Source organism: Saccopteryx bilineata, chromosome 2, assembly GCF_036850765.1.
Source record: "Saccopteryx bilineata isolate mSacBil1 chromosome 2, mSacBil1_pri_phased_curated, whole genome shotgun sequence".
NCBI lineage: Eukaryota > Metazoa > Chordata > Mammalia > Chiroptera > Emballonuridae > Saccopteryx > Saccopteryx bilineata.
Genome location: NC_089491.1, coordinates 261,320,993 through 261,335,895, shown reverse-complemented (window position 1 = coordinate 261,335,895; position 14,903 = coordinate 261,320,993). Strand labels below are relative to the sequence as shown.

Genomic DNA, 14,903 nt, shown 5'->3' with positions numbered 1-14,903 from the left:
CCACTCTTCTCTCAGTCCTTCTCCTCCTCAGACCTCTGGGAAGAGTTGGAACTGAAAAGTTGGTCCCCAGCAGCCCCCTTGCTCAGCGTGGCGGTGGACAGTTATTCAGTGTGTCAGCCAACAAGGGCCACTTTTTGTCCCTGTTCCATTAGCCTCTCGGGGAGCAGGGCCCACCTCCCAGACTTTACTGGTATTTAGTCAACAGCCCCCCGCCTCCACACACACCCCAGCTACATAGCCAAGGAGCGGGGCCCAGCCCTTTGGTTGTGTTTTCAGGGCAAGACCCAGCCCTCTGGGTACCACCCAGGACTGCCCGCTGACTGCACTGTCAGCTGGCCAGCCAGCCAGCAAAGGGGGCCTGGTGTTCCCGCTGCACTGTCAGCTGGGGGGGCCTGGTGTTCCCGCTGCACTGTCAGCCAGAGGGGGGCTGGTGTTCCCACTGCACTGTCAGCCAGAGGGGGGGGTGTTCCCGCTGCACTGTCAGCCAGAGGGGAGGGGCTGGTGTTCCCGCTGCACTGTCAGCCAGAGGGGGGCTGGTGTTCCCGCTGCACTGTCAGCCAGAGGGGGGGGTGTTCCTGCTGCACTGTCAGCCAGAGGGGGGGGTGTTCCCGCTGCACGGTCAGCCAGCGGGGAGGGGCTGGTGTTCCCGCTGCACTGTCAGCCAGAGGGGGGCTGGTGTTCCCACTGCACTGTCAGCCAGAGGGGGGCTGGTGTTCCCGCTGCACTGTCAGCCAGAGGGGGGCTGGTGTTCCCGCTGCACTGTCAGCCAGAGGGGGGGGTGTCCCGCTGCACTGTCAGCCAGAGGGGAGGGGCTGGTGTTCCCGCTGCACTGTCAGCCAGAGGGGGGCTGGTGTTCCCACTGCACTGTCAGCCAGAGGGGGGCTGGTGTTCCCGCTGCACTGTCAGCCAGAGGGGGGGGCTGGTGTTCCCGCTGCACTGTCAGCCAGAGGGGGGGGCTGGTGTTCCCGCTGCACTGTCAGCCAGAGGGGGGTGGTGGTGTTCCCGCTGCACTGTCAGCCAGAGGGGGGGGCTGGTGTTCCCGCTGCACTGTCAGCCAGAGGGGGGGGCTGGTGTTCCCGCTGCACTGTCAGCCAGAGGGGGGGGCCTGGTGTTCCCGCTGCACTGTCAGCCAGAGGGGGGGGCTGGTGTTCCCGCTGCACTGTCAGCCAGAGGGGGGGGCTGGTGTTCCCGCTGCACTGTCAGCCAGAGGGGGGGGCTGGTGTTCCCGCTGCACTGTCAGCTGGGGGGGGCCTGGTGTTCCCGCTGCACTGTCAGCTGGGGGGGGCCTGGTGTTCCCGCTGCACTGTCAGCTGGGGGGGCCTGGTGTTCCCGCTGCACTGTCAGCTGGGGGGGGCCTGGTGTTCCCGCTGCACTGTCAGCTGGGGGGGGCCTGGTGTTCCCGCTGCACTGTCAGCTGGGGGGGGCCTGGTGTTCCCGCTGCACTGTCAGCTGGGGGGGCCTGGTGTTCCCGCTGCACTGTCAGCTGGGGGGGGCCTGGTGTTCCCGCTGCACTGTCAGCCAGAGGGGGGTGGTGGTGTTCCCACTGCACTGTCAGCTGGGGGGGGCTGGTGTTCCCGCTGCACTGTCAGCTGGGGGGGGCCTGGTGTTCCCGCTGCACTGTCAACCGGCCAGGACTGCCTGAGCCCCATTGCCTGCCGGATGTGGGCCCTGAGACTCAGGGAAGCCACAGGCCTGCTTTTGAAGAGCTTTGAAGTCCCCCTGCGGTTTCCTTAGCCACTGAGCTCAGCTCTCTCCCTGCCGTTCCAGTGGGTTTCCTGTCAGCTGCTCAGGGTGCTGGGCTGGGGGGGCCAGAGCGTGAGGCCCAAATGGGCCCAGGGGCCTGTGGGGCGGGAGGTGTACCTCTACCAAGTGTCTGCACCCTCCTTCCTCCTCCTCAGACGGGCTCCTGGCAGGGCTCTGGGGCTGCCCCACCACTTAGCAGCCACACACCCCTCTGCCCCTCGGAGCTCCTACGTCCTCTGGCTGGTGAGCTTGACAGTGCCTCCCAGTGGACACTGTGGGGGCTAAACTAGATGTGTGGTTCTACCTCATCCAGTCCACAAAACCTTGCAGCACAGGGGTACGCCATCCCATTGTACAGAAGGTGTAACTGAGGCCCTGGATTGGACTGACTGGGCAAAATCATGCTCTTAGAAGGAAATGTGCAGGAAGGACCGCCATGGGGTGGCCTCGAGTGCTGTAATTTGCATTCATAATCCCTGGAAATGATCTCCCCCCCCCTACACCGTGCCCCTGGCAGATGGTGATGCTGAGAGCGGTCTCTCCCTCAGCACCCCCGCCTTTCCCACAGGAGTGGGTAGAACCCGGGACTTATGGTTGGGAGGCCTGCATTGCAGCCTTGGTGAGTTTCTAACTCACCAACCCAGCCCTCTCTGGGTCTGGGTTTCTCACTCTGTGTAATGGGTACAAGCAGGTCCTCCTTCAGGGCTGCTCAGAAGCTCAGAAGGAGCCTGACTGAAGGCAGATGGGACTGTGTGAACCAGGAAGATCCTGAGCCCATTGATTTCCTTTCTGTGTAAGGAGTTGGGGCCCTCTGCTCCGTGTTTGGGGGAGGAGCCACTCGCGCTGGTACTCATTCACTCATCCCGGACTTGCACACATCCACTAGCACACACTCACACACAAGCACAATCACACCCTTGCAATAAAGTGCACACACACACACACACCTTGCTCTTCCTGCCATACAGCTGAAAACCCCGCCATAACCCCGAGCACCTCCAGGAAGGAGAGCTGAAGGTCCAGAGGGCTCTACCGGTGTTAGGAGGAGCCGACCCTGGACCTGCCCAGCCGGACTGGCCACCAGGGATGCTCCAGGCAGGGCTCACGGGACCTGAACAGTGGCCTCCCTGCCCCAGAGGCCGCCTTGGCCACTAGCAGGATGCAGGGCGTCTGGCTGCTCCCCTGGCTGCCAGCAGCCTCTGAATGATTCATGCCGCCTCGAACTTAATTCCTGCGTGACCAGCCCGGCGGGAAGAGCCGCCCCCTCCCGAGGAAAACTGGGAGCGCGCTCAGTGCTGCCCGCATAAGCCCAGGGCCCGCGATGGAGTACTATTACTGCCCCGGCTTACTGAAGTTCCTGCGCTATCTCTGGGTGAGTGCGGCTGGCGAGGCCGCGGCGGCTTCTCCCTCTCCCCGCACCCCGCGCCCCGCGCCAGGTTTGCTTTCTGGCTCTGCCTCTCCAGCGCAGTCTCTATTTTCTTTTAAGAAATGGTGGTTGTTTCAAGGAGGAGTGGCGTTGGGGGAAGGGACAACGGGGGCTTGTGGAAGAGCAAGGAGGCCTGGCTGTCGCGGGGATCCGTGATCCAAGAGCGGTCGGTCACAAGTGGCCTCAGAAAACAAAACAAGAAAAACAAGGGCAGCTTTCGTGAGTTTTCCGGAGAGCGACATTTCTTTGATTTAAAGGGCTATTCTTTATTCTGGAAATTATATCCCCCTGGCTTTTGTGTGCTTGTGGAAATGCCCTGTCTCTTATGAGATGAAAAGAATGGATTTTGTTTTTCTTTCAATGAACTGACCTAGCAGAAGTAAGAAGCGGGAACCCCGGTGTTGCCTTGCGTCCTCTCCTCCATGGAACAGGAAAAAACCCTGAAACTTTTGCTGGCGAAACGCCCAAGGCAGGGAACCTGTGCCGAAGTGCTTTTTTGTACAAAGTGCTTTTCAAATCTTGTTTTGACTCTGAGACTGACCTGCTGTGTGTCCCTGGGCAAGTTGCTTCCCCTCTCTGGGCCTTTGTTTCCTCAGCTGTGGAACTCCAGGGTGGGCAGCGGGTGATGGTGGTTTTGATGATGTTCCTCAGAGCTCTGTGATCAGAGGGGCTTAACTGGGAATTGTCAAAAGTGGGTCTCAGAGTTTTCTAGAACATTTGCCACTGGGTTGAGAACACCCAAAAGGGAAAGACCTGGAAAATATTATTTTTCCTCCTGCTGAATGTTTGCAAATACTTCAGATGCCTTCCCATCCAGGGCATTTTCCGGAGGTCCTAAAAATACAGTTTTAGGCAATAGGGCCCTTCAGCCACTTCCCTCCCGAAATCCCTGGAGCAGCTGAAAAACGGGAGCCCCTCCTGGTCCATACCTGTGGGTTATTGACAGTTCTGAGCTGGAGTCAGATAGTATACCTGTGAGGTGACATATATGGACTGAGTTTGTATTATAAGAATAACCCATGAACATGGTAGAAAACTTGGAAGATCGCAAAGAGCATGAGAAAGAAGAGAAGTCGCCCACAATCATCTGTGTTTTTACATTCTGCCACCTATGGGGACCTCATGACCTCGCCATTGCCCAGCTATGTGTCAGGCTCTGGGGTCGGTGTTAGGGTGTGATATGGTGATTTATCATAAGTCATATATATATATATATATATATATATATATATATATATATATATGTTTGGTCTTTGACCCCTTTTTAGGCACAGACCTGTTTGTGCCTGAACACCCAGGGAGCCACTAAAACCCTTGGCATTTCCTAAATGATCAGAGCAATAGAGAGGTCTTGATAGACATAACAAACCCCTTTCCACCATACCTGAGTTAAGGAGGGGAGCTTCTAAGGAGGGGACCTGATTGCCAGGGAAACCAACCTCATGATTAGAAAGTGGGAACTTTCAGTCCCACCCCTGACATCCTGGGAGGGGGTGAGGGGCTGGAGGTTGAAGCAGTTACGAATTGCCTGTGATTTAATCAACCATGTCTATATGATGAAGCCTCTTTAGAATCCTAAAAGGATGGGGTTCAGGGACCTCCTGGGTTGGTGAACACAGAGATTCAGGGAAAGGCTCGCACTCAGAGTGTGGAAGGTCTGCCCCTTCCCACACCCCTTGTCCTGTGCCGCCCTTCCATCTGTCTGTTCCTGAGTCCTGTCCTTTTATTGTTATAAACTGGTCATCTAGTAAGGAACACGTTTCTCCGAGTTCTGTGAGCCACTCTAGCAAATTAGTTGAACCTGAGGAGGGAGAGGTCACGGGAACCTCTGATTTACAACCAGTCGGTCAGAAATGCAGGTGACAACCTGGAGTTGCCACTGGTATCTGAAGTGTGTACTTGAGGGTGGGGGCAGTCTCGTAGGACGGAACCCTTCACCTGTGGGATCTGACACTGACCTCAGATTGATTAGTGTCAAAGTCAAGTGAAATTGTAGGGCACCCTGCAGGTGTCGGGGAACTGCTTGGTGGTGTTGGAAACAATATACACGTCAGACTTGGTGTCAGATCCGGAGCTGCAGAGATGACTGGGCTGCAGTCTGCCATCCCCAGGATCGGGGGGCTCAGTATGGGCACTGGGCACATCAGCAGATGACCACCATCATATAGTCATTCAACACACAGCAGCAGCAGTTCAGAGCTGGGGTCAGATACTCATAACTCAGCTCAGGGGTGAGCAAGACAGACATGACCCTGACCTGTGGGACTGACAGTCTGGTGTTGACAAGGACCCTGCACAAGGCATTGGAACAAAGACCATGCGTGTGTTAGGATAGTGTCATGCACAGAGCAGTTTCATGGTTTCATCCAGGGTGGGCTTCCAGGAGAGCCTCCCTAGGCAGCTGAGCACTGGAAGCTACATAGGAGCTGCAGGTGAGGCTGAGGAAGGGCAGGGGAAGCGTGTGTTGGGCAGAGGGAACAGCATGTGCAGAGGGCTTGGGTCGGTGTGAGAAAGAGCAAGACCAATCAGCATGCTTGCGACGGGTCCCAGGAACCAGCATGCACTCAGCCTGGCCGGTGGGAGGTGGGAGGCTGGAGGAAGCTCTCCACCTCACAGGGGCAGCCTTGGGGTGGAAAGAGACGCAGCCCCTCTCACCAGGCTTTGCCCAACTCTATGCGACCTCGGGCACATCTTTGCTTCTCTGAGCCTCTGTTTCCCCATCTGAACTATGAAGAGATGGGGTGAGGCAGTTTAGAAGGTCTTTCCCGGGTGTGAAGCCAGGAGAGATTTCCACTCGGCCGCCTGGCCGCTGTGGGTGGCGAGGCCCCGGCATGTGGAGGAGCACGTGGGCTCGCCACCGGTTTTGCAACGCGTCTGCGATTTCCCCATCCCTCCATGTCACTGAAGATGGCCCAGTGTCTGGAATGTTCAACTGGAATTCTTTGCTTGTTGAGCTCCCGAGGAACCTTGGGAATGTGGACAATCCACGGGCTTCAGATTGCAACAATACTAGGTGGCTGTGGGCAGGCCGCTTCACCTCCCCCAGCCTCAGTTTCGTTATCTGCAAAGTGGGGGCGCGCTGCCTTCCTCCTTCTCTGGTTGGGACCCTTCCTGGGAAACCTGGACGTTGCTCCCCAGCAAATGTGAGCTCACCCTCTTCCCGGGAAGCCACCATCAGTTCGAGAGAATGACCAGCTAGCTAAGCACGGACTATCGCACACGTCCAGGGTGGGAGGTGGGTGGCTCTCCCCGCCCTGGCTGTCGCTTCGCATGGTGGGGGACATGCACTCACCTGTCATTCATCCAGTCCTGGTCCTTCCTCACGGCTCTCGGGTTTTCTGCTCAGTGTCACCTCTTCACAGGTCTTCCCTGACATCTCTGTCTAAAACAGTGCCCCCCACTATGTTAATTGTTGGAATAAGACTTTATTTTGGGATACTTTCGATTTATAGAACAGTTACAAAGATAGGAGAGGAAGTTCCAGTGTACCCTTCACCCATCTTCCCTTTCTGTTAGCATCTTGTTGTAACCGAGTTATTACCATTGGTGCCATAGCGTTAACTAAGCTCCAGACTTCATTCCGGTGGCTCTCACCCAGGGGCCACCTGCAGGGGACATCTGGCAATATCTGGTGACATTATTTGATTGTTACAGCTGGGCTGGGGGGATGCTACTGGCATCTAGTAGATAGAGGCTAAGGATGACGCTAAATATCCCAGAGAGCACGGGACAGCGCCACCCCCGACCAACACCGCCACAAAGAATGACCTGGCCCAAAATGTCAATAGCACCAAGGCTGAGAAACGCTGTTTGACTCAGATGCCACCAGATTTCTACCAATGTCCTTCTGCTGTTCTGGGATCCCGCGTTCTCTTGAGCCTCTCTGAGTCTCAGCCGCGGCACGTGTGAACGGACGGTGCTGGGTACACACATGTCTCCGTGCGTGCCCACAGATAACAGGGTCGTTAGCCCACGTCACTAAAAAACGCTTTGTAAGCACAATGTTCAGTGGACGCTCTCTAGTCTCACTCGTTGTCAGCCTTGACGTGTTAGCTGTCTCTGGTGGTCAGGCATGTGGGGGCTGCTCTCAGGCGGGCACTGTACGCACAGCTTGGTGATGGCTCTGCTCAGCCTCAGGCCTGTCACCTGTCAACGTCGGTTCCCAAGTCCACTTCTCAGAGGTGGCCAGGCGTGGGCCACGGAAGGTTCCTGCAAAGCTGTCATTTGTTGGTGGGATGTCAGCGGCTTCCTGTGGGCGGCTCGAGTCCGCTGTGCAGCTGCAGCTCTGCTCTGAGGAGAGAAGCCACCCACCCCCGCTGTCGGGCCCTGTCACTGGCTTGGCATCAGCTGGGAAGTGGGGGAAGAAGATTAAGTTTCTTTTTCAAATCATTAGTAATTGTAGCTGGTGGCCACCGCTGCCACGGTGGTTTTGAGTCACTTAATCTCCGTCGTTGCTGAGATAACCCAGCCAGCCGGTCCCAAGGCCGGTGGCCTTGTTGGGACCCTGGCATCAAGCTGGTTGCATGCGGTTGTCAGTTACAACAACAGTAGTAGCAACAATAATGACGGCCACCATCACCACCACCACTCCTCTGAGCATCCACCGTCCTGAGCCCATGCTCGGCGCCTTGCATGGGCGTCTCCTCATATCCTCAGGAGAACCCAGTGGATGGAACTCACAGTCGTCCCGATTTTGCATTTAGGAAACCAGAGAGGTTAAGCAGCTCACCTAAGGTCCCCCAGCCAGGAAGCATCAGAGCCTGTATTTGAGCACAGGTCTCCCTCTGTGTCATTTTAACTGCTTCATTGAATCTGATCTTCTGGTTTCTCAGACGAGGAAACCGAGGCCCACAGGGTGGAGGCAGGCTTTGCAGGACGGAGGGTTAGAGAAGGACACTGTCCCGGGGCCAAGGTGGACTCTGGAGGGAGAGAGCCCTGGCTTAGAATCCCAGCTTCATCAAATGCAGGTCACATCGCCGCTCTGACCTCAGTATCCCGTCTGTAAGTAGGGGTGGTAAGCCCCACCTTGCAGGTCTGGGCTGAGGATCAGTTTAGATCAGGGGCATGAGCACCTGACACAGGGCCGGAACCTACATACTCTGTGTGTGTGTGTGTGTGTGTGTGTGTGTGTGTGTGTGTGTGTGTGTAGGAATATAATGGTAGAGACACCCCACTCCAGACTTTCCAGGCGGTGACCTGGGAGCCTAACTCAGGGCCGGCCACCTCTTTCCATCCCGTGTCACCCGCAGCTAAGGAATTTGCCGAGTGTCACATCTGACGGCTGCTTCAGGACGATGCTCTGTGCCCCCGAGACCGAGACCAAGGACGGTCCCTGGTGCTGTCAGTCGTGGGTCCCCTGCCGGCCCCCTTTCAGATGCCTCCTTGCCAGGGTCTGGTTCGGTGGCTCCTCTGCCGGATGATGGGAAAAATCACGTTCTCCACTGTGGTTGGTAAGCTCTGTCTCCCCATGCTCGACTCCGCAGCCAGATTTTGTTTTGATGGAAAAATGTCCAAATGTCTAAATATGGTCACATTGGCTATTCTGTCCCTCAGGCTTTTTTGCTACTTGTTTACTTAGCTCTGTTCCCTGACCCAGGCTGTCGTCACCCCCAGGGATAATAATCTAATAGTCTTGAGACAACAGCACATATGGGCCTTTCCCCCCAAGCAACTCTGTGCATGGCATCGCGATTGGTCCTCATCTATCCTGAGAGGTGGGTGCTAGTATCATTTTATAGACAAGAAAACCGAAACTCCAAGAGAGTGTGTGCCCACCTGACATTAAACAGTCTGCAAGGGGCGGAGCTAGGATTTGAACTTGGGAAGTCTGGCACCGAAGCTCAAGTGCTTGGTTACAGGACACAGCTCCCCTGAGGCAGAAAGGTTGTCCTGTTCATTGCCATGTTCCCACCCTGTGCCAAAGGACCTAGCACATAGTAGGTGCTCCACAGACATGGGCCAGTGGATCACCCAAACCACCCAGCCTGTCAAAGATGTTGTGGGGATTAAAATGGCTGTGAGCGTGAGCGTGAGCATGAGCGTGAGCATGACACATTGCTCTTGTGCTCATTTTTGTCCCTAGCTCCTGCATCTCAGACCTTGGTGCCTTTGGTTTGTGCTGGGGTCTGGTCTGGCTTCACAGTGTGTGTGGTTACAATAGAAGAGCTGGCTGTTGTGCTGTTTGGTTGGGCCTGAGGTTTGGGCCACTGGACAGCTTGTGTCATGAGACGTTTGCATCTGACTTGAGTTGTGGGGGCCTTTTCAGATGTGGTTGCAGAGTGGAGGATGGAGTCCTGGCGTCAGGCTCCCTGGCTTCTAATCCCACCGAGCCACTTACCCATGGAGCATGGGGCCTGGAGCAAACCTCCTAACCACTCAGGTCAGTTTGCCATCCGTAGGATGGGAGTAAAGGTAGCATCTCCACTGTGGGACATCCGGAGGAATCCGTGAGGCAGTGCCAACAAAGCTGGCACACAGCAGGCCCTGAATAAGCATTAGCAGCTGATGCCAGTGCAGACATGGAAAAAACCCTCAATTTGATTCACATGCCAGGCCCTATTCTGAGTTTTTGAACAGAGACTTTAGAAGAGGGGAGGGAGAAGGCCAGGGGGAGATAGGGGAAGAGCTGGAAGCCAGTGCAAAGGCCCTGAGGTCTGAGTGTGCGTGGGCACTTCTGTGGAACTGGAAGGAGGCCAGGGTGGCTGCAGCAGAGTGAGTGAGGGGTGGGGGTGGGGGCTGCCAGCAAGGCCTCACAGGGCCTTGACGCCTCTCACAGGATTTTACTTTGTGCTCAGAAGGGGCAGGGAACAGGCTAAAGCAGGACAAAGACAGATTCAGGGAGCCCGGTGAGGAGCCGCTAAGGTTGTCCAGGTGGGAGACGATGATGGCTCAGACCACGAGCGGTGGAGGAGGTGGCGCGAAGTGGGTGGATTCTGGATCTATTTTGAAGGTTGATCCACAGGATTTCCTGATGGATTGATGTGGGGTGGGAGAGGAAGAGGAGAGTCACGAGGACACGGAGGGTCCTGGGCCTGACACTGGGAAGAACAGGCCTGCTGCTGACTCTGTTAGGGAGCCTGTGGGGGGAGGGGGTCTTGGGGCAGATCAGGATTCGGTTTCTTGAGTTCGGAGTATCCAAACAGACAATCCGTATAAATACGTTCCTTATCTTTTCCCATCTGTATAATGGGAAGGTAATTCCTGCCTTGCCCATATCTAAGGTTGTTTAGATGCTTGGGCAGGAATTTCAGAGGACCTTCATGAGGATTAAAATACTCAGCCCGTATCATGAGATTATTTACCCCTTTAGGTAGGTATCTCCCGGCATTCTGAGCCCCCAGGAAGAGGCACCCAGAGCCTTTTAAGCATGGGCAGGCCCTGCTAACTTCCACAGGAGGGTTTATGAGAATTCAGCTGGACCAAGGCCAGCTCCCCTGGGCATGTCCTTCACTGTGACAATGTCCCACTCTTTTCCCACCTGTCACGGCCCCTCCTGGCAGGGCCACTGCCCCTGTGAGTCCGCTGGATCCTTGACATACACGGGCAGAGTGCCCTGTGATGCTGGTGGCCCCCCACACTTGAAAGGCCATGCGTGCCCTGGTCCTCCGTGGGCCAGCGGCCCTCCCGTACCGGGGAGAGCTTCGTGCTGACGGGCTGAAACAGAACCTCCTCTTGGAGGGAGGCCTTTCAGGCTGGCACCCCTGCTGTCCCCAAGGAGCTGTGGCTGTGGCTCAGACATTCCAGGCCTAGAGCAGTTAGAAGGGACATGCCAATCCTGTGACGGCAGGAAGGAACGATAAATGCAGGGTAGACACTCTAGAAGGATGCCCGTGTGGGCAACACGCTCTGGGAGCCAGGAGTCTGGGCTGTGCTGCTCTGTGACCCTGAGGCGGTCGCTTGTCCTCTCTGTGCCTCCGTTTCTCTGTTGGTACCATGATCCTGGACTACATTCTCCTTAAGGATTTTTACTGTGCACATTCTTCCAATTCTGAGACTCCAGTAGAAAACAGACTCTTTTTTTTTTTTGGTCAGACAGACATGGGTTTAAATCCAGCCTTCCCTGTTGTGTGACCTTGAGCAGGTAGCTTCCTATCTGGGCCTCAGTTTTCTCCTCCAGGGATGACAAGTCCCCGTTTATTTTCAAATGGAGATTATGTCAGCATCTCATTGTAGAGAATGATAGCGAGATTACAAGGCACATAGCAGGCGCCAAGTAAATGAGAGCTGTTGTTATCTTTTTACATTTCTTCCCAAGGATGTTTATTAGCTTGGTACAAGGCATTGGCCGGCTACCTGACCGGCAGAGTGAATTCCAGATGCAGACGCTAGAGGGCGCGTCTGCTCCAACAAATGGCCTTGATCAGAGGCTGCCTTTTAATTTTTATTGACTTGGGGGGGGGGAGGCTGTCTTTTTAAAGCAGGCTCGAGGCTCCCCCTTGAGGTGGGCGCTCTGATGGTCCCTATTCTACAGATGGGAGCAGTGAGCTGTGCGGAACTGGGTTTACGGCGCAGAGCTTTTGAATCTGGGGCCCCGGGTCTCTCTGTCGCTCGGGCGTCCCTGCCACCTGAGCTCTGAGGCCAGTGAAGGCTGAGGGGACATGAAAGCCGTGTCGGCACCGAGATTAGTCATGGGTTGACACAGTTCAGCTTCTGGCCTTCGGTCATCTCAGCTGGAAATCCCAGCATCAGGAGTGGGGCATGATCGAGTGTGCAGGTCAGGGAGGGAGTTTTGCTAAGTTCCACTAAGTCCCAGGATGTTCGCTCTTGGGGTGGGAGAGGCGCTGCGCCGTTTTCTTTTCCTTTTTCTTTATTTTTTTTTCTTGGTAGCAAGTCTGGCTTCAGGCCATTCGCTGTGGAGGAATGAAAAGTGTGATTCAGGCCAATGCCCATTCTGTCACCTACTTTTGTGGCTGGGTGGACACAGGGATTTTCCAGAACCGGACAGGGACTTGGATTCGGGTGTTTCGAGCCGAAGGAGCACGTGGTTTTCCTGTTTGAGGCAGAACGGATGAGCAGGGAGGCCGCCCGGGCTAGCAGGAGAGCATCACTGGACGGGAAACCAGGACGCTGGCGGCTGGGCCTGGCCGCGCGACCCTGGGCCGGGCACTGCCCCTCTCGGGGCATCTGTATTTTTGAAATGCACCAGTTGGCTTGTCTCAAGGTTGGCTTGCTGTGCGTGGATATTGAGTGGCTGCTGTGCGCTGAGCCCTGAGCCGGGTCTCAAAGCCTGGGGAAGACTGGGGGGGGGGGGGGGGGAGAGGGGCCAGGCGGTCAGGTGGCAGGACCAGCATTGTGGAGGCCCTGCACTTCTGGGAGAGGCGGAACTGAGGGGCCTTGGTTTGCAGCCCAAGACACAATGTAAATGTTTCCTCAGTGAGTGTGAAGCAGTGTATGGATGAGAAGGTTGTCAAGGAATTTGATCTAAATTGTTTTAAGAAAACTCTTTACCATGTCCACTGGAATTGAAAAATAAATTTTACAGTATTTTTTTTAAAACCCTCTCTTTTTAAGAATACCTGATGTCTTATGTAGAAATTCTTAGGTGAAGAGGAACAATTAGTAGGTGTATATTGATATTTTGTATTATACTAATAAAATACAAGCATATTCATGTTAACCCAATATTAATTTCATAGTTGTAAATGTAATGAATAATATAGTAATAGGAGATCTTTTTTTTTGTTGTTAGTTTTATTGATTGATTTTAGAGAGAGAGGAAGAGAGAGACAGGAACATCGATCTGTTCCTGTATGTGCCCTGACCAGGGATGGAACCCACAACCTAGCTAGGGCTAGGAGATCATTATTTCCCTGTCCCTATGTGCTTGTGGATATATGTATTTGCTAGGGCTACCACAGCAAAATAACACAGATAGGGTGTCTTTAACAATAGAAAATAATTTTCTCACAGCCCTGGAAGGTTGAAGGCCAAGATCAAGGCGTCGGCAGGTTTGCTTTCTCCCGAGGCTGCTCCCCTCGGCTTGCAGAGGGCTGCCTCCTGCCCGTGTCCTCACACGGCCTTGCCTCAGTGTGCACGCCCCCCGGTGTCTCTCCGTGTCCAGATTTCCCGTTCTCGTGAGGATACCAGGCAGTTGGATAGGGGCCCACCCTAATGGCCTCATTTTATCTTAATCATCTCTTTCAAGGGCCTCTCTCCAAATACAGTGTCATTCTGAGGCCCTGGGAATAGGACTTCAACATAGACATTTTGTGGAGACACAGCTCAGCCCGTAGCGGCCAGGCACGAGGCAAAGCACTTTTTTTTTACTTCCTTTTATCCTCACAGCAGTCCCTGGAAAGAGATGCTGTGGTCATCCCCACTTCACAGATGACGAAACTGAGGCTCAGAGAGTGGTTGAGTCACTGACAGAAGATCACTCAGCTGGTCAGTGGTGGAGCTGGGGTTTGCGCCCATGCTGTCTCCTCTGGGAGCCCACACGGTATTAACTTATGTTTATCATTTGACTTTAATCCTGGGGATGCCTTTTTTTTTTAAACCTTTCATGTTCAATTGAATTTGCAAAATATTTTCCCTTGATCTCTCAGGACTGCCCTGTCCTTGTTTTAGGTATGATTGGGAAAGACCTGGAGTGGGGAAGGGGAGGCCCTTACCAGACCCCTCTGCTGCCCGAGCTTGTCTGGGCCCCACCGCGCCTGCTGGCCATCTTCCCGGGGGGCCTGCCGGGGGCTGCCGGCTCTGCCCTGGACCAGCCCGCCAGCCCATGTTTGCCTGGAGCAGCCCAGTGAAAGCAGCCTTTGTCCTCCAGCTCATTCCTCTGGAGGGATGACCTAAGTCCCATCTTGGGAACAAAGGGGCGACCTGCCACGTGAGTCCAGGTCAGCCCCAGAGGCCGGAAGTCTCCCAGGCAGACTGGGGAGGGGCAGCCTCGGTTACAGGCTGCAGAGGGAGGTGTGTCATGATGGTGATGCCGGGGACTGCTGTGTGCGCAGACGTTCCAGTTTACACAGTTGTCCCCTGTTTTCCAGTTAGGCAGTTCCTCCCTGGTGGTGCAGGGAGTACAGGCCAGGGGCTCAGGGCAACAGGCGGCACTGTCACAAGGACCCACTCCAAAACATACAGGTGTAAACCAACTGGTTTTTTATGCTCATAATATTCAGGGTTCAGGGGAGCGGGCAGTGCTCCATAGGGACACTGCTCTATGACATTTGGGGTATCAGCTGGGAGCTCTGAATGACAGGGGGGCTGGAATCATACAGAGGCTTTTTTACTCAGCTGTCTGGTACCTGTGATGACTCGGAGGCCGGCTTCTCTGGGACTGTTGACATAGCACCTCGGTGTGGCAGCTGCTCTAGCCTGGGCTTCCCCATGTCATGGCAGCTCAGTGCCCCCAGGGTGAGTGTTGTGGCTGAGATGCAGGTGCTGCGTCTCTCTTTATGGTGGACACAGCCTTGGAGACCACATAGTGTCACCTCTGCTGTCCTTTGTTGATCGAAGCATCCATAAGCCCCCCACCCAGATTCAAGGGGTGTGGGCCTCACCTCTCAGTGGGAGGAGGGTCAAAGAATATGCAGCCATATTTGAAAACCACCACAGCTAAAGTAAAAGAAAATGATGCTAGGTAACATTTACTCAGCACCTAGTATGTGCCAGACCCTGTGCCAAGGGTCTCAGGTGGATGAGCCCGTGCAGTTCTCCTCACAGCCCCATAAGATGATGGATTTTGTTTTGTTTTGTTTTGTTTTTGTATTTTTTCCAAAATGAGAAGCGGGGAAGC

The 14,903-nt window shown here is 55.0% G+C and overlaps 1 protein-coding gene across 18 annotated transcripts in view; it reads left to right on the top strand.

Annotated features, from left to right (window-relative positions):
- KIAA1671 (KIAA1671 ortholog) overlaps positions 1–14,903 on the top strand; it is a 178,258-nt gene that overhangs the window by 82,123 nt on the left and 81,232 nt on the right. Inside the window, exon 1 of one of the 18 annotated variants that reach the window (XM_066260300.1) lies at positions 2,798–3,115. The exons of the other annotated variants lie outside the window; for them this stretch is intronic. Coding sequence (XP_066116397.1) covers positions 3,065–3,115 — 51 coding nt within the window. The 5' untranslated portion in view covers positions 2,798–3,064. Of the gene's footprint in view, positions 1–2,797; positions 3,116–14,903 lie in introns of those variants that run through there. 18 annotated transcript variants of the gene reach the window in all.